The 18374-nt window shown below is 45.0% G+C and overlaps 1 protein-coding gene across 1 annotated transcript; it reads right to left on the reverse strand.

Annotated features, from left to right (window-relative positions):
* Positions 1-255: 255 nt before the first annotated feature.
* On the reverse strand, positions 256-9019 carry LOC129695295 (uncharacterized). Its single transcript, XM_055632114.1, has 4 exons — positions 8643-9019; positions 4500-4925; positions 3084-3183; positions 256-1238 (listed from the first exon to the last, which is right to left on the reverse strand). The coding sequence occupies exons 1-4, from the start codon at positions 9001-9003 to the stop codon at positions 1223-1225; spliced, it is 903 nt and encodes a 300-aa protein (XP_055488089.1). The 5' UTR covers positions 9004-9019; the 3' UTR covers positions 256-1222.
* Positions 9020-18374: the final 9355 nt, after the last annotated feature.

Below are 18374 nucleotides of genomic sequence, written 5' to 3' on the forward strand. Positions count from 1 at the left end.
TTCTGTGAACCGAAGGAGTTTCCATGCTGTATCTCTAAACCAAGATCAAGCGCTACGGTGATTGGCTGGAGAATGGCGGGATATGGACTGAGATTTGTGCAAGATAACAGGTAACAGAGAAACATAAGTGGAGATGAGTCAAATGCTCGATGTGGCCATGGATCCAATGGGCCGAATGGTCCTTTGGAAATGTTACAAGCAATTCAGAACGTCATTGTATTAAAATAAAACATCAAATTAAAGCAAACCAAATAATTATTGTATAGCTGAATTTAATGACCACTTTACACGTTGTTCCATGTTGCTCTCCCATTCAAATATATTGAGAGTTTTATACATATACACAGCATATTGAATTCAAGATTAAAGTTATGTATTGTATAAGTGAATTTAATTAGCATTTTCGATTTATCGCACTTCCATTAAAATTTACTTCGAAGGTTGTTAATATTTTAATTTAAGCAAACTGCATTAATAATAAGATTGTCTTCACTACGTGTTAAATGCATTATTTGAGATTTATAAGCAGAGCACTACGAAGAAAGGGACTAGAAATAGATTAGTCAGGATCCAGGGGTTGCCGCAGCAGGGAGGTTTGGACATGCTTATGGAGTCAATGGGTCAGAGAATTGTACAGTGAAGAAATTGGGCCTTCGGACACACATGTCGATATGAACATCTTTATCTATGTACATGCATCCCGTTGATCCCAATTAGATCCATATCCTTCCGACTTGTAATAAGAGGGAACTGCTGATGCCGGTGTTTACCAAAGATAGACACGATGTGCTTGCGTAAGTCAGTGGATCAGGCAGCAACTCTGTAGGACGTGGATAGGTGACGCTTCGTGCCCGGTCCCCTTCTAACCAACTGGGAATTTGCAGCACTTTGTCTATCCTTCCAACTATTTCCGAATTAAGAGCCTGTTCATGCGTCTAAACGTCTATTGTACATGTTGTTGTATCTCATTTCCACCACTTTGTTTACTAGCATAATCCCGATATCAAACCCTCTCGGTGTACAGAACCTTTCCTTTGAACTAGAAGTACTGCATTTTATTATATTACACAAATATTAAAGCGAGTCGGATAATTAGTATGATTGACAACCAAAGGTCGACAAAATCAGCCAGACCGCAAAAGCAGGTGGGATCGGCGGACTTCATTGCGAGGCAGGTTATATTGCAGTCGGAACACTGGTCTGCTCAGCTTCCTCGGATGGATCAGTCTTCACGCTTGCTGCGGACACAACAAGACCAATTAAAACAAGCCTCAGTAATTGTACCACAAGACCATTCCTGGCATCTCCATTCACAGCCGTCATTTAAATATGTGAAGTGATTCGGACGGATATTTGAACGGAATTCTCCAGAGGGGAGACGTTATTGTCAATAAATAATAATAATAATAATAATAATAATAATAATATAATAATAATAATAATAATAATAATAATAATAATAATATTAATAATAATAATAATAATAATAATAATAATAATAATAATAATAATAATAACAACAATAATAATAATAATAATAATAATAATAATAATAATAATAATAATAATAATAATAATAATAATAATAATAATAAATACTTTATTGATCCCCTCAGGGAAATTCAGATGTCCAGAAGCCCCCAACCAACAAACTCACAGATTCAAAACGAACGCAGACAGAAAATACATAGAATACACTGTGGACACTACCTGAGAGCAATAAATACTTAAAAAGACCAATAATTAACAATTTAAAATTAAAAATTGCAAAAATGCATCCCCCTACAGCCTAGCGGTCCGAATTATAAAATCTAATGGCTGCAGGGGTGAAGGATCTCCTGAACTGCTCCGTTCTGCAGGGCAGGGAGGGGAGCCGGTTGTTGTTCCGAGTGCTCTTTTGACTCTCCAGAATTACATGGAGGGGATGCCCGGGGTTTTTCAGGATGACCTGCACCTTGTGCCTCATACGCCTCTCAAGCACATCCATCCCAGAGTCTACTCTCCCCTCCAGCACTGAGCTAGCTCGTTTAACCAGTTTGTCCAGCTTCTTGTTGTTTTTTTCACTAATGTTGTTGCCCCAGCAGACAACAGCGTAGAAAATGACACTTGCAACCACAGTGTTGTAAAACACGTGCAGCATATCACTACACACATTGAAGGATTTGAGCCTTCTGAGGAAAGAGAGTCTGCTCTGGCCTTTTTTGTAGAGGGAGTCAGAGTTGACAGACCAGTCCAGTTTGTTATCAAGGTGCACTCCAAAGTATTTATATGTCTGCACCACCTCAATGTCAGCCCCAGCAGCGTTGACCGGCTGAAGGGGGAGCTTGGACCTTCCAAAGTTTACCACTCTTTAGTCTTAGTTGTGTTGTGTTCAGGAGGCACAAAAGGAACAGTTCTATTCACTCCAGGCACAAAAGGACACAATATGCGAAACAAGGTGTTCCGTATATTGGTCGATGTGTTCACAGTGAGGAGGATTGTCTGACCTGCAGCAAGGTATTGGTTTATTATCGTCACCTTGACACAGATAGGAGGAAAAAAACTTTGTTTCGCGTGTCATCCAGATAAATTATTCCATAGACCCAAACCGTGCAGAATATAGTCTTACAGAGAAAGGGCAGATGGCAAGGGCCCCATCAAGGTAGACTGGAGGATCGGGAATACATTCTTGTCTTTTGAGGGATTTCTCAAAGCGTCTGAGCGCGTAAGAAACTGTTCTTCCATCTGTAGGTACATGATGCACCTGAGCCATGTATTGACAACGTGACAGGGGTACCACGGTGGCGCAGTTGTAGAGATGCTGCCTTGCAGCGGAGAGTCCCGGGTTCGATCCTGATTACGGGTGCTGTCTGTGCGGAGTTTCCACGTGCTCCCCGTGACCGCATAGTTTTTGTCCCTCCCATATCCCAAAGACTTGCGGGTTTGTAGGATAATTGTCCTCTGCAAACGCCCCCTATAGTGCAGGATAGAACTAATGCATGGATGATGATGGTTGGCGCGGCCTAGGAAGCCTCACAGTTTTCAATCACACCCCAAAGGTCATTGAGTTTATATTCCAGGCATAGAAACGCAACATTACGTACCTGAGTTTGTCACGGTAGAAGATAACACACATCACTAAAAGGACAATGGTTTTTAATCCGAGAGGGATCCACAGGATCAGAACCTTGTAACTCTGTGTGACTGAGGAGAGAGTGAGAGAGGTCAGAGTGGTCACTTGGAAAGTGGAGCGATCGACAATGTACAAATGGTGTATGCTTCACTAAGATCACCTCCCATTCTCTACACTCTAGAGAATACAGGTCTAATCTGCTGGAGGAAATAACAGACTGCTGACAGCGCTCAGGAAGTCAGGCAACTGTCGAAGGAAACCCAAAGACGTCGTTTTGTCCGGGAATCCTTCCAGTTTTGAGGCAAATCTCGAATTGAATTGTCATTCGGCAATTTCCTTCCAGACATGCTACCTGGCCGATCGAGTTCCTCCAGTAACTTTTTTTTCTGCTCAAGGTTCCTGTGCCTGCATTCTCCAGGGTCTCCGGTCTAATCAATCTTCCCTGATCTTCAATCAACCTGCCCTTCTGGGAAACAGTGACGGATATTTCACTGCACTAATCGTGGCTTTATTGTAGTTAAGAAGAACAAAATCCGACACAGTACTGCAGGGGTCGTCTCACTAGAACCTTATATAACTGCGGTAAAATATCTCATCCCTTGAATATAACTCCTCTCTTGATAAAACCTGAACAACTATGGCCTTTCTCCACTCTTCCACATCAGTACATCACCCTTCATTGACACGAGAACAAGCACAATATGGTCCTTTTGAACATCCACACCACCCGATCTCTGACCATTTAATAAACACTCTTGTTTTATGTTTAGTTCACCCGTGCGGATAATTTGACAATTTGCCACATTTTATTCCACATTATGCTCCCACCCACTCATTCAGCTTGTCCACCTTCCCCGAATCTCCGCGTCCTCCTGCCCTCTCACAGTCCCACGGCACTACCACCATCATCAGACCTGACAATTGCCCCCCTCAATCAACTCCCTGATGCAGACTGTGAATAGCTGAGACCAAGAACCAAACTGTGAAGTACCTCGCCAGCCGCAGACTCTCAACATGACAGAGATCCAGATATTTCATTCTACATTCTGCTCGATAACAGCTTCTCAATCCCTGACAGTGCGTTGCCTTAATGCCGCCTTCTCGCACCTGGTTCCCCAAACTCCTGGCTGGGACCCAACCTAGATCCTTCTGAGAATCCAAACCTACCACAGCACCTTGTTCCCTCTCGGGCATTCAACTCCTCACCTCGCCAATAGACTCCAATACATTGATCAACTATGGTTGACTTTTCTCTGGAGTTGTATCTGACCCTCTAGATGCGAGGCTGCGCCCACTGAGTCCTGAGAGACAGGGTTTCCTGTTCCTGCTCTCCTCCCTCCCTCTGCACCCTCGCTCTACACGGCGGAATGTGGCGATGGTTTCTTACCGGGTGTGATCCGCACCCGGAGCTGGACCTGCAGCTGGACCTCACGCTGGTACTGATGGGTGAACGGGGGGTGTACGCTGCTCTTGAACTTTTCGTCGACGTTGTTTATCGCAGCGTTGTTTTCAGTTTTGTTGAACTCCACCAGACACAGGTAGCCGTCACTGTCCTCCACACTCAGCTGCTTTATCCTGGTTGAGGCGTTTCCCAGCTCTGGGTCCCCGACCAGCTCGAACCGAGTTGCTCCGTTCTCCGCCGCCCAGGATCCATCAGCTTGTGGTCTGAACGTGACGATGTGTCGGTAGGGATCCTTCCTCATCCATGTGACCGTGAGGGCCCTGGGGTAATGCGGGGATTGCCGATACACACATGGTAACGTGGCCGAACCCCCCTCAGTCCCATTCACCACTGAGACATCCCCGCCGGGACCTGAGGGAAGGATAGACACCGGAATGTATCAGCGTTCTGTGGGTGAATCGTCTTGTACCGACCTCTCCCTGTGGGAGTGGGTGGAGCCGGTGCCCAGTGTGGAGCTGACAGTGACGGTCCCAGGGAAGGTGGGCCAGGGGGCGCAGGGGACAGGACACATTCAAGGGTGGTGAGGGAGCGGCTTTGTGAGTAAAGTGTGAGTCTTTGGCTTGAGATTCTTCGGTGAGGAGGCTGAGGAGAGGAGACTACGCAAAAAGCTGGAGATGACGGGACGCGGTGAACACACGAAGGGGAAGATGAGACAGTGTGATGCAGAATGTGGGAGCCCAGCGACATGGATGGAGCCTCTGGCTGCTACAATGTGGCATGTGTGTCCGGGTTCAGCTCCTGAAGGACCGTTTTGCGGCACAGGAGAAGCGGGTGGATGACCTCAGGGCCATCTGGGAAAACGAGAGTTTCCTGGTCAGGACCTATAAAGGTTACGGGAAGAACCAAGACTGTGAGACAGGGACGTAACCATGGAGTGCAGGAGACCAAGGTGGCTGTGCCTAATGAAAATATATACACATTATTGGGGGAGACGACGCTTCCAGTCCGAGCAGTGGCTCCAATCCTAGAGATGGGACTCGACTTGCGAGACCGACGTCGGGCAGATCCATAGTGGTGGGTGACTCCATTATCCCAGTTGTGGACAGGAGATTCCGTGGAGGCAGGCGAGACGCGAGGATGGGCTGTTGCCTCCCTGGTGCCAGGGTTCAAGATGTCACGAACCGAATTCAGAACATCCTCGAGAGAGAAGGTGAACAACCCGCAGTAGTTGTGCACGTCGGCACAAACGACATAGGGAAGAAGAGGAAGGAGGTTCTACAACTCGTGTTAAGAGAGTTAGGAAGCAGACTGAAAAGCAGGACTTCTAGGCTGGTTATCTCTGGATTTTGTCCAGTACCTTGTGCTAGTGAGGACAGGAGCAGGGAGATAGGGGATCTGAATGTGTGGCTGAGGGGCTGGTGCGGGGAGCAAAGATTTAGATTTATAGACCACTAGGATCTCTTCTGGGGTAGGGGTGACCTGTACAAATGGGACGGGTTACACCTTAACTGGAGGGGGGCCGACATTGTGGCAGGAAGATTTGCTAGGGTCACACGTGTGGGTTTAAACTAAATAGTGGGTGGGAGGGATCGACAAATGGGAGTATAAAGATGCGGTTGACGGGGAAGTGGCTACAGGAAAAATTACAAAAGACTCTCGGGAAGGAAAGTTCGAAAAGGGATAAGAGAATGTCTGGGTCAATTGCGAGCGGTGCGAGGGGGGAGGTGAATACGGAGGTCAACGTGTTGTATAGGAATGCACGAAGTATAAGAAATAAAGTGGACGAGCTTGAGGCTCAGTTAGAAATTGGCAAGTATGATTTTGTAGGAATTACAAAGACATGGCTGCAAGAGGGCCAGGGCTGGTAACTGAATATTCAAGGGTATACCTCCTATCGAAAGGACAGACAGCTGGGCTCTGTTGGACGTGGGGTAGCTCTGTTGGTGTGGAATGAAATTCAGTCCCTTGCAAGGGGTGACATTAAAATAGGAGACGTGGAGTCAGTATGGATAGAACTAAGGAATTGTAAGGGTGAAAATACCATAATGGGCTTGTCAACAGCCCCCCCCCCCCCCAAACAGTAGCCTGAACATAGGGTGCAAGTTGAACCAGGAGTTAAAATTGGCATGTAGCAAAGGTAATGCTAAGATTGTTATGGGAGATTTCAACAGCAGGTAGACTGGGAAAATCATGTTGGCACTGGACCCCAAGAAAGAGAGTTTGTGGAGTGCCTCCGTGATGAATTCCTAGAGCAGCTTGTACTGGAGCCTACCAGGGAGAAGGCCATTCTGGATTTAGTGTTTTGTAATGAACCGGATTTGAGAAAGGAGTTTGAGGTTAAGGAGCCGTTAGGAGGAAGTGACTAATATGGTCGTTCAATCTACTATTGGAGAGGGAGAAGAGCAGATCGGAGGTGGCCGTGTTACGGTTGCATAAAGGGGACAATGGAGCCATGAGGGAGAAGCTGGCCAAAGTTCACTGGAAAGACACCCTAGCAGGGATGACAGTGGAACGACAATGATAGGTATTTCTGGGAATAATACAGAAGGTGCGGGATTATTTCATTCCAAAAAGGCAGAAAGATTCCAAGGGGAATAAGGGGCGACCGTGGCTGACCGTGGCTGACCGTGGCAGATGCAGTTTAATTTGGATACATGTGAGGTTAACCACTTTGGTAGCAAAAACAGGAAGGCAGATTACTATCCAAACGGTGTCAAGTTGGGAAAAGGGAAAGTACAACGGGATCTGGGGGTCCTTGTTCATCAGTCTATGTAAGTAAGCATGCAGGTACAGCAGGCAGTGAAGAAAGCGAATGGCAAGGTGGTCTTTATAACAAGAGTGTAGGAGCAAATAGGACCTTCTGCAGTTGTACGGGGCCCTAGTGAGACCACACCTGGAGTATTGTGTGCAGTTTTGGTCCCCTAATTTGAGGAAGGACATTCTTGCTATTGAGGGAGTGCAGCGTAAATTTACAGGGATAATTCCCGGGATTGCGGGACTGTCATATGCTGAGAGAATGGAGCGACTGGGCTTGTACACTCTGGAGTTTAGATGGATTAGAGGGGATCATATTGTAACATATAAGATTATTAAGGGTTTGGACACGCTAGAGGCAGGAAACATGTTCCCGGTGTTGGAACCAGGGGCCACAGTTTAAGAATAAGGAGTAAGCCATTTAGAACGGAGTCGGGGAAACACGTTTTCTCACAGAGAGTTGTGAGTGTGTGGAATTCTCTGCCGTTTCTCTGGATACTTTCAAGAGAGAGCTAGATAGGATTCTTAAAGATAACGGAGTCAGGGGATATGGGGAGAAGGCACGAAGGGCGTACAGATTGGGGATGATCAGCCATGATCCCATCGAATGGCGCTGCTGGCTCGATGGGCCGAATGGCCTATTCATGCACATATTGTCTATTGTCTATAACGTCATCTTCCTATTTCGCGGATTACACAGCCCACCTGTATTTGACTGCCGACCAGGGCCGGCGTCTCGTCTACTCCAGGAGCGCACGGTCCAGACGGATTAACTGGAGAGGAATCAGGAGTAGGAACTCTGGCACTTCAGCCCCTGCGAGTGTTCTCCGGCTTGGCCCTGCTGTAGGACCGGCTCGCCGACCGCGGATCTCTCGCCCAGCAGCGCGGCTGTGAGTGTTCTCCGGCATGGCCCAACTTTAGGACCGGCTCGCCGACCGCGGACTTAACGACTGGACCCGCGCCGTAATAATGAAGAGGGACCCGGGAGCAACCTCCGTCGGGGAGTGTGGAGGGTCGTCTGAAAGTGAGCAGGGCTGTCGGGGGGCGAGGAGGGCAGCCGAGAATGACAGTGAGGGGAGAGGTGGGGCCGATGCCACCAGCGGCAGCAGGCAGTAGAGAGAACTGCCGTGAATCTTTGCAGCTGTCGGCGCCAAAACGTGGCGACACTTGTGTACTGTCAAGGTGACGTCCGCTACATGATTGTTCTGGGTTGTCTGCAAAACAACGTATTTCACTGTACCTGGGCACGTGTGAGAATACAGTATCATTGAATCATTGAATTGAACCATCAACATGTATTGATCAGCATTGTACTGGGGGAACCCGCGGTCCGTGAGCTCTGGGGCAGCGACAGTCTCTGAACATTGTTCTCACCTTCCACAGTCAGCTCCGTTGGAATCACAGATTGAAATTTCCCAACATTGAGCTCCAGGCGGCACCGGTACTTATCCCTGTCCACCCGTCTCAGTGGCTCCACCATTATCGAGGCATCTCCCTCTCTGAGGTTCCCCACGAATCTGAAACGACTGCCTCCGGCCTCCTGTGTCACTTCATCGCATCGGGAGCGGCCGGGACCGGCAAATGTGCAGTTAAACGCAATGCTGGGATTCAATGATGTCCTCTTGTACCACAGCACGGAGCCGCTGAGGTTGTGATCAATGCCTGGGTGGGTGAATGTACACGGCAACACAGCGGAGGCCCCTTCCACGGCAGACACCCCATCAGCACCGGACATTGACCAATTAATTTAGGAAACAGCTGGAGAGAGAGCGAGAGAGAGAGAGAGGAGGTACAGGTGCGCGGTTCCAAATCCACACTGTCCCCGGGTGGTTGTCACAAGCGATGTCTTCAGATTTGGGACTGAATCATCAACACGGGGGCGGGGATATAATCACCAATTCATGTGTGTGTAATCACGTCTGTTCCGCGGGTCACCACAAGGGGTGCCGGAGGAGGTAGATGGCAGCCCCGCCGGCAGTCTATTCGTTTTTCATCCTTTTGGGTTTTTTTTAGCGTTTGTTTAAGTTCTTCTGTGTGTGTGTGTGTGTGTGTGTGTGTGTGTGTGTGTGTGTGTGTGTGTGTGTGTGTGTGGAGGGGGCGGTTCCAGGAGATGTGATCAACTTTTGGATCACATTCTCCGGGCTCTGCGGCCTACCATCGCTGGAGCTGGGAGCCGCCTCGGACTGTCGTGAGCCCCACCGCGGGGCGCGGACTAACCATCGGAGCGGATCCCTTGCCTGGGATCGCTCCCACCGCAGCCTGCGGACTTACCATCAAGGGCTCGCAGTCTCGGGAGAGGCTAGTCGGGAGCTCCAACGCCGCAGACGGTTTGTCCAGCCCCGACGCGAGGTTTCATCGCCCGGCGCGGGGGAGCTGACTTCTCCCGTTGCAGGAGCTGGACGCCTCGACGCCGCCGGCTATAGGTCTCAAGACCATCCCGTCAACGGAGGGTTCGAGGCCCCCAACCAAGGAAGAACAAGAAGGAAAGGATTGGAACTTTATTTTCGCCTTCTATCACAGTGAGGAATATGTAGGAGTCACTGTGGTGGATGTTAAAATGTGTTTTTTTGAGTCTGCTGCTTTTTAAATTGTATGACTGACCTGGCCAGTGAATTTCACTACACCAATTGGTGTATGTGACAATAAACAAACTTATGAACTTATGAAATTATGAATTTATGAGTTGTTTTTTTATAATGTTGCCGATTTATTTACATTCTGGGGAGGAGAAATGTTTGGACATTTTTCAGGAACGGGAACGGAAATGGATTCTTCGGATTCTATCACTGTCACATAATAGATTCATAGTGGAGACGGCCATTCGTTCCATCGGTTATATGCTAACACAATGTAACATCAATCTAGCCAGTCGAACCTCCAGTCAGCCCTGCAACTTCCTTACTTACACATACCGTCGGTTAAATTTGCCCGTCTCCGCCCCCCCTCCCCTCTCCCACCGCCGGCGCCGCGTCCCAGTGGAACCGCTCCCTGCGAGGACTCATGTCCCTCAGCAACACACTTGATTCCTTGGCCAATCACCTCCATGCTGTATAGTCATCTCTTCTCTGTCCACTAATGGGAACAACCTCCCTGTGCGCAATGTTAAATCCCTCCATTAAATCTTCTCTCGACCTCAGTGTTAGGAACTGGAAACCAGTCGGCCCCTCCAGCTCGCACCTCCGGAAAATAACATCGCGGCTGCTCTACTGTTAACCCTCTCTCCATATCCCCGCCTGCTCTCCGGCAACCTTGCCCCCTCTTGCTTATTGGGATTCTCGCTCTGTTTTATGAATGGCGGTCTCCATACGCATTTCCTCCATCTTAGCCGTTACCAGATAACCTACACCAAGGGCTCGGTGGGTACGAGGGCCCCTCACCACCACCTTCTGAAGGACGCTTAGTTATGGATAATATCACCTGAATCCCCACCCGCCCCATCTCATCTATTGACACCTCAGCCAAAGTACAAACGGCAGGAGCGCGGACAGAGTGCGAACCGGTACATTGGGAGATATGACGAGACAATGAGGAGATAACAAGGTCAACAAAAACACCTACTGTAACCGTGGACTGAGACGGAGAGCAGGACGGTGCAGAGACAGACCCGGAGAGAGCACATCGCCAACACTTCAGTGTGGTGTCCACTTCACCCACAGTTGTGAGATTCTTGACACTGAAATGCGGAACTTGCTCCAAGTATTTCTACATTTCCGGCAAAGATTTGAGGAACTGCTATACGTACTGATAATTAGTCATTTCATACGGAGCAGGGTTAGGGTCCTGAGCAAAAATCAAAGTCATGGAGGAACTAAGCGGGGTAAGCAGTATCCGTGAATGGACATTAACAGACGGCGTCAGAATAAAGAGGCCAAGACCCGGCACGTCGTCTTCCCATTCTCCTCCACAGGCGTTGCCTGAACCGCTGATCTTTTTCCAGCAATTTGGTTTTCGCACAAGATTCCGGATCTGCATGTTCGTGTCCCCAGCATTATCGCCATGGAGCGGTGTAGTGCAGGAACAGGCCTTCTAACCCGACATGCGTACAATGTGCCAACAAGTATCCATCGCCATAATCCTAGTGACCCTCGAGGAATGCAAAGAACGTCAGAGAGTCTTTACATGTAATAGCACAGGCAGACAAAATTAATGATCATCTAGATCAACTGCGAAAATGTGCTAAGGAATAGAAGGCCAGTCATTTAAAAAAAGTAATGACGCACACTGTGAACGACGGGGCCCTGGCGAGTGCTGGAAAACAAAGAGCCCAATAGCACACAAGGTAACATTTTCCAGAAATTGGCGACACGGGTAGTCAGCGTGGCGAGGAAGGTGTGTGGCAGGTTTAGGCAGGATTAATGTGGCCCATCCACATTAATCCCACCTTAATCCAATTCAACCCATCAAAGGCTGTATCTCATTCCAGGGTAGCTGTCATCTCGCTTTGTTTCCAATGATATTGCGCCTGTGAAATCTACTTCTGGGTTTTCCAGTTTGTGTGAGGAAGTGAATGTAAAGAATGAATCACCCGTTGTCACCCTGCAATCGGAGCGACAGCAGGACCCAGCAACGACAACCCCACAGACACTTGTTCACCAACACCTCAGTGCTATAACCACCTCTCTCACGGCTGTTTAATTCTAGACCCATTTGCTTTCTTCATTTGCTGCAGAATGTTCAGGAGTTGCTAAACTACAAAACTAGGCTCCCTGCATCACTCCCAACCATCTCTTCTCTGTCCACCAATGGGAACATCCTCTCTGTAGGCGATGTTAAATCCCTCCATTAGATCTTCTCCCGACTGGAAACCAGTCGGCCCCTCCAGGTTGTACCTCCGGTCAATAACATCGCGGCTGATCTGCTGTCAAACCTCTCTCCATATCCCCGCCTGCTCTCTGTCAACTTTTGCCCTCTTGCTTATCGTGTCTCACTCTGTTTTATGAATGGCGGTCTCCATACGCATTTTCCTCCAACTTAGCCGTGACCAGATAACCTTCACGAACGGCTCGGTGGGTCAAGGGGGCGCCTTCCCACCACCTTCTTTTTTTTTTCTTTTTTTGTTTGAAAATATTTTTTATTGGAGATTGGTACATAACCAATTACATCATTACTGTCTTACATTTTTAAATTGATAATATTGTCAGTTATTATTACATTGTCTCCAATACTTTTTGCCTTTTTCTTCATTTTTTAAAAACTAGATAGAACTAAAGAGATAGATGAAGTAGAGGAAGAGAAGAAAGGAAAGAAAAACAAAAACAAGAAAAACACAAAAAAAAAGGGGGAAAGAGATAGTTAAAGAAGAATGGAAAAATTTATTAAAATTAAAAACATCGTTCGAGATATGTTCGTACATTTCAGAGTGTAGTATTTCATCCAATCTTTAGTTTGAATAAGAGGTCTTTATTCTCTGGAGCGCAGAAGGTTAAGGGGGGACCTGATAGAGGTCTTTAAAATGATGAGAGGGATAGACAGAGTTGATGTGGACAAGCTTTTCCCTTTGAGAATAGGGAAGATTCAAACAAGGGGACATGACTTCAGAATTAAGGGACAGAAGTTTAGGGGTAATATGAGGGGGAACTTCTTTACGCAGAGAGTGGTGGCGGTGTGGAATGAGCTCCCAGTGGAAGTGGTGGAGGCAGGTTCATTGGTATCATTTAAAAATAAATTGGATAGGCATATGGATGAGAAGGGAATGGAGGGTTATGGTACGAGTGCAGGCAGGTGGGACTAAGGGGAAAAAACATTTGTTCGGCATGGACTTGTAGGGCCGAGATGGCCTGTTTCCGTGCTGTAATTGTTATATGGTTATAGTCCGAGTGCTAGTCAGGTTCCTGTGCTGAACTATTCTGACCCTTTAAGTAATCAATAAAAGGAGACCATGTTCCAACGAATAACAGGGAAAATCCAACAGGGAAAATCTGATTCTTTCCACGTTTAAGGTCTCCGTCATTTCTATAATCCACGTTTTGATTGTGGGGGCCGTAGGGCCTTTCCAAAATTTTAGAATTAATTTTTTTCCTGTTATTAAACTATAATCAATAAAGTTTCTTTGTGTTATTCTAAATGTTTGATTTAATTCTAATATTCCGAGTATTATTAATTTTGGATCTGGTTCCAATTGTGTGTTGGTTACTTTAGATATTATACTAAAAATATTTACCCAGAATTTTTTAATTTTTGTACAGTTTGCAAACATATGCGATAATGTAGCTTCTAAATGTTGACATTTATCACATATAGGTGAAATATGTTGAAAAATTTTATGTAGTTTTGTTTTTGAATAATGTAACCTATGTATTACTTTAAATTGTATTAGAGAATGTCTGGCGTTTAATGAACACTGATGTATGTGTTGTCAACTTTCTTCCCAAGTGTCTTTCGTTATTACTTGATTTAATTCTTTTTCCCATGTTTGTCTATGTAAGTCCGTCGAAGGAATGTCACTGTCTAATAAGATATTATATATATAAGATATTAATTTTTCTGTATTAGGATGTTTGTTCCAACATTCATCAAGAATTTCTGAGTTTCTAATTCGAAAATTGTGAGAGTTCGATTTTACATAATCTCTAAGTTGAAGATATCTGAAATAATCATTTCCTCGAAGTCCATAAGTCTGTTGCAACTCCTGAAATGTCAGAAAGGTGCCTTCCTTGTAAAGTTGTCCCATATTTTTAATTCCATAATTCTTCCATTGTGTAAAACCCCCGTCTAACCATGAAGGCTTAAGCAAAGGATTATTCACAATTGGAAGAAAAAGTGATAAGCTATCTAATTTTAATGTCTTTTTTAATTGTTTCCAAATTCGTATAGCACTAAATATTATAGGGTTTTCCCTATAAATTTTTTTGTTTAATTTAGACGTAGCAAATAATATCGAACCAATATCAAAAGGTAGACAATCTTCCTTTTCCATTTTTAACCAGTCTGGTTGCTGATCTATTTCTTCCAACCAGAAATTCATATTTTTAATATTAACTGCCCAGAAATAAAACAAAAAGTTAGGTAAAACCAAGCCTCCATTACTTTTTGATTTACACAGGTGTCTTTTGTTTATCCTATGATTCTTATAATCCCAGATAAAATCATTAACAATAGAGTCCAATTTTTTTTAAAAAAGTTTTTTGCCAGGTATATCGGAATCGTCTGAAAAAGGTATAATATTTGCGGTAAAAAAATCATTTTTATGGCATTAATTTTGCCAACCATTGAAATAGGTAGTGTTTTCCAGTATTGGATATTCTTATGTAGTTTATTCAGTAATGGGGGGAAATTTGCTTTAAATAATGATGTATATATCTTAGTTACATAAATACCTAGATATTTAAATTTTTCATTTACTATTTTAAATGGAAATTGTTGTATTATCTGTTTGTTATGTTCCTTTATTGGCATAATTTCACTTTTATTCCAATTTATTCTGTATCCTGAAAGTGCACCGAATTGGTTTATTAGCTTTAATAAGTTTGGGATACTAATTTCTGGTTTTGTAATGTAAATTAATACGTCATCTGCGTATAGAGAAATTTTATTCGCCGTGTCCTTAGTGTTATACCCGTTTATTTCCGGATGCCCCCTAACTCTTTCTGCCAGTGGCTCAATAGCAAGTGCAAATAATAATGGAGATAACGGGCATCATTGTCTACAACCTCTAGATAGACTAAATTTAGATGACAACCTTTGGTTAGTAAATATTCTAGCCGTGGGATTTGTATATAACAGTTTTATCCATGTACAAAATTTCTCCCCTAGCTGCATCTTTTCCATCACCGAAAATAAATAAGGCCATTCGACCTGATCAAATGCTTTTTCAGCGTCAAGTGAGATTATTGCTAGATCTTCATTAATAATTCTCTTGGAATATATAATATTAAATAATCTTCTTAGATTATAATATGAGTACCGTTTCTGAATAAAGCCTGTTTGGTCAGGGTGTATTAATTTATTCATCACTGTACTTAATCTATGCGCTAGTATTTTAGTTAATATTTTCTGGTCTGTATTCAGAAGTGCAATTGCTCTGTATGATCCCGGGTCTTCCGGATCTTTATCAGCTTTAGGAATAAGTGTTATTATAGATTCATTTAATGTGTCTGGAAGTTTCTGTTCAGTATAGATATACTCATACAGTTTTTGTAAACGTGGGCAAAGCAAATCATAATTTTTTTGTAAAATTCGGAACCTAGACCATCTGGTCCTACTGCTTTACCATTTTTAGAGAGCTAATAGACTCCTCAATATCCTTTATCGTAATCTCCCTTTCTAATAGTTCTCTATCGTTTGAATCTAAACCTTTTAGAATACATTTTATTAAAAAATCTGCTATTCCTTCTGATTGTGCTACGGTTTTAGTTGAATAAAGGTTATGATAGTATTGGAGAAATCTATCATTTATATCCCTGGGCATTTTTAATAATTCTCCTGTCTCTGTTCTAATTTTATGAATTATTTTTTCCCCTTCCATTTTTCGTAACTGGCGTGCTAATAGTTTTTGTGGTTTGTCTCCAAATTCAAAATGTAATTGTTTGGTTTTTTGATAAAGTTTTATTACTTGTTCTGAATACATTTTATTTAATTTATATTCCCACCACCTTCTGAAGGACACTTAGGTATGGACAATATCACTACATTCCCCACCCGCCCCAACCTCATCCATTGACATCAATTGATATTTTTCCTCTGAAATTCCCCACCCGCCCCAACCATCATCCATTGACATTTCAATTGATCTATTTTTCCTGCTGTCATTGGGCAGCACTTTCAATATTATAAGTGGGGCTTTATGTTACAGCCCTTCAAGGGTTGGACGAACCAAAGGTTTGCGGAGAGTGTGGTCTCTACGGCAAGCGGAAATGGATGGGGATGGGAGAACGTTGAAGTTTGGCGAGTAAGGCTTTCAACAAAGTACGGGGATGATTAGAACGTGTATTAAGGAGTCAGATTTCCTTACATAGATCCGGCAAACAGGTTTGACTGAACTTAATCCCCCCTCAAGAAGAATCCCCATGGACGCACAAGTAGAAGTCCAGCATAAAGGAAGACGGCGGGCGTTGAAGATTGGACTTTGCACAATTTCAATCTTCCAGATGTGTAGATGTGGTCAAAAGTGCAACTCAAGCTGTGCACGATGTTGCATGCAACACTACTGTTTGCATGAACAGATGCTATGCGGAGGATGCGTGTAGTATGGAACGAACCTCTTTGGTGGTAGAGTGCGTTCTGCTTTTTTATTTCCCTGTGTTGCCCGGTAACCCCATCCACCTGTGACCCCTCTGCTCCATGTTCCATTGGGACAACGGGAAATGTTATTGTACAACATTTGATGGAGGCAGCCATTTTTGGTTGAAGTCCTGTTTCATCACCAGCCACCAGCCAACCATTCACACTGAGCCCACATTGATCCCATTCAGTCCAATACAGGCTGTATCTCATTCCCGGGTACCCGTCATCTCTGTTTGTTTCTATTCACCCCGAGGCTGTGAACATTGTTTCTGGACTTTGCAGTTTCTGTGAGGAAGTGAATCTAAAGAATGAATCAAACGCTGTCAAGCTGCAGTGAGAGCGACAGCACAACTCTGCAAAGACAACCCCACAGTCACTTCCTCACCAACAGCTAAATCGGTGGTGATCTCACGCAATGTTCTTTTCTTGGCAGAACAGAGAGCTATTTAGGAATGAAAGATGCAGCAGCAAACTTTGCCTCCAGTGGAATCCTACCTTGGCAGCAGGGAAGCCACACAGGGGAATAAGTGGATGCTATTCCTAGTGGCCGACATTGATGTGCGTGTTTTGTTTAGTTTAGTTTAGTTTAGTTTAGTTTAGTTGTTTGTCACGTGTACCGAGGAACAGTGAAAAAACATTTGTTGCATGCTAACCAGTCAGCAGAAACACAATAAATGATTACAATAGAACCATTTACAGAGTATAGATTCGTGATATGGAACGTCGTTTAGTGCAATGTAAAGCCAGCAAATTCCGGCCAAGGAGACACCTAGGTTCATCAAAAAAGGTAAATAGTAGTTCAGTCCTGCTCTCTGGTTGTGGTAGGATGATTCAGTTGCCTGATAACAGCTGGGAAGAAACTGCCCCTGAATCTGGCGGTGTGCGTTTTCACACTTCTCTAACTGTTGCCTGATGGGAGAGGGGAGAAAAAGGTGGGCAGGGTGCGACTCGTCCTTGATTATGCTGCTGGCCTTGCCCAGGCAGCGTGAGGTATAAATTGAGTCTATAGAAGGGAAGATGGGTTGTTTGATGGTCTGGGCTGAGTCTACAATTCCCTGCAATTTCTGGCAGTCTTGGATGGAGCTGTTCCCAAACCAAGCTGCGACGGCACATGATAAAACGCTTCCCAAAGCGCGTCTGTTGAAGTTAGTGAGAGTTGTCGGGGACTTGCCGAACTTCCTAAGCCTTCTAAGGAAGTAGAGGCGCTGGTGTGCGTTCTTGGTCATTGCTTCAATATGGGTGGTCCAGGAGAAGTTGCTGGGGATATTGACTCATGGGAATTTGAAGTTTTCAACCACTGCAATTCCCTGACACGTTGACTCCAGAAGCGTGTCAAACCTGTGGATTAACTAAAGCTCGCAGTATTTATACCAAGACAGATGATCTTACAACTATAGGGCAGAGGGTTGTGAGACTGGAGAGATGTAAGAGGGAATCGATGAATAATATTTTCAGACATTCGTCTGCATATGGGATGAAGCTATGGAAGCAGATGCGATTATGACTTCCAAACGGCATTTCGACATATATGTATACGATCATAAGATTATAAGACACAGCAACGGAGTTAGTTCATTCGCCTATCGAGTACACTCCTCTTTTCCCGAATCGTCAGCTATCCACGTCTTCCAGCGGCGCCTGCCTGATGCGCTGAGTAGCTCCGGAACTTTGTGTCTTTTTGCGGAGTGATTATTTAGTTTTCTCTGACGTTCAGTGTCCCATTATAGACACCCTGGAACCGGTTCCCTCGCTCTCGCACCGAGGCTCTGTATTCTCATGGTACCTCCTTGGGCGAACACAACGGACTCAGAAAGGGAAGGTTGAGAGTGATGGGTAGAAATGATTTAGAGCGACATGGGTCAAACGCATGCAAATGGGTGTATC

The sequence above is a fragment of the Leucoraja erinacea genome, chromosome 3, assembly GCF_028641065.1.
Source record: "Leucoraja erinacea ecotype New England chromosome 3, Leri_hhj_1, whole genome shotgun sequence".
NCBI lineage: Eukaryota > Metazoa > Chordata > Chondrichthyes > Rajiformes > Rajidae > Leucoraja > Leucoraja erinaceus.

Excerpts from the sequence above, each read along its gene's own strand:
- LOC129695295 (XM_055632114.1), bottom strand. The coding sequence starts at position 9,003 with ATGTCCGGTGCTGATGGGGTGTCTGCCGTGGAAGGGGCCTCCGCTGTG. Across the intron at positions 4,926-8,642 it reads AACGGAGCTGACTGTGGAAG|GTCCCGGCGGGGATGTCTCA; the intron begins GTGAGAACAATG and ends TCCTTCCCTCAG. Across the intron at positions 3,184-4,499 it reads CCGGGTGCGGATCACACCCG|TCACACAGAGTTACAAGGTT; the intron begins GTAAGAAACCAT and ends CTCTCTCCTCAG.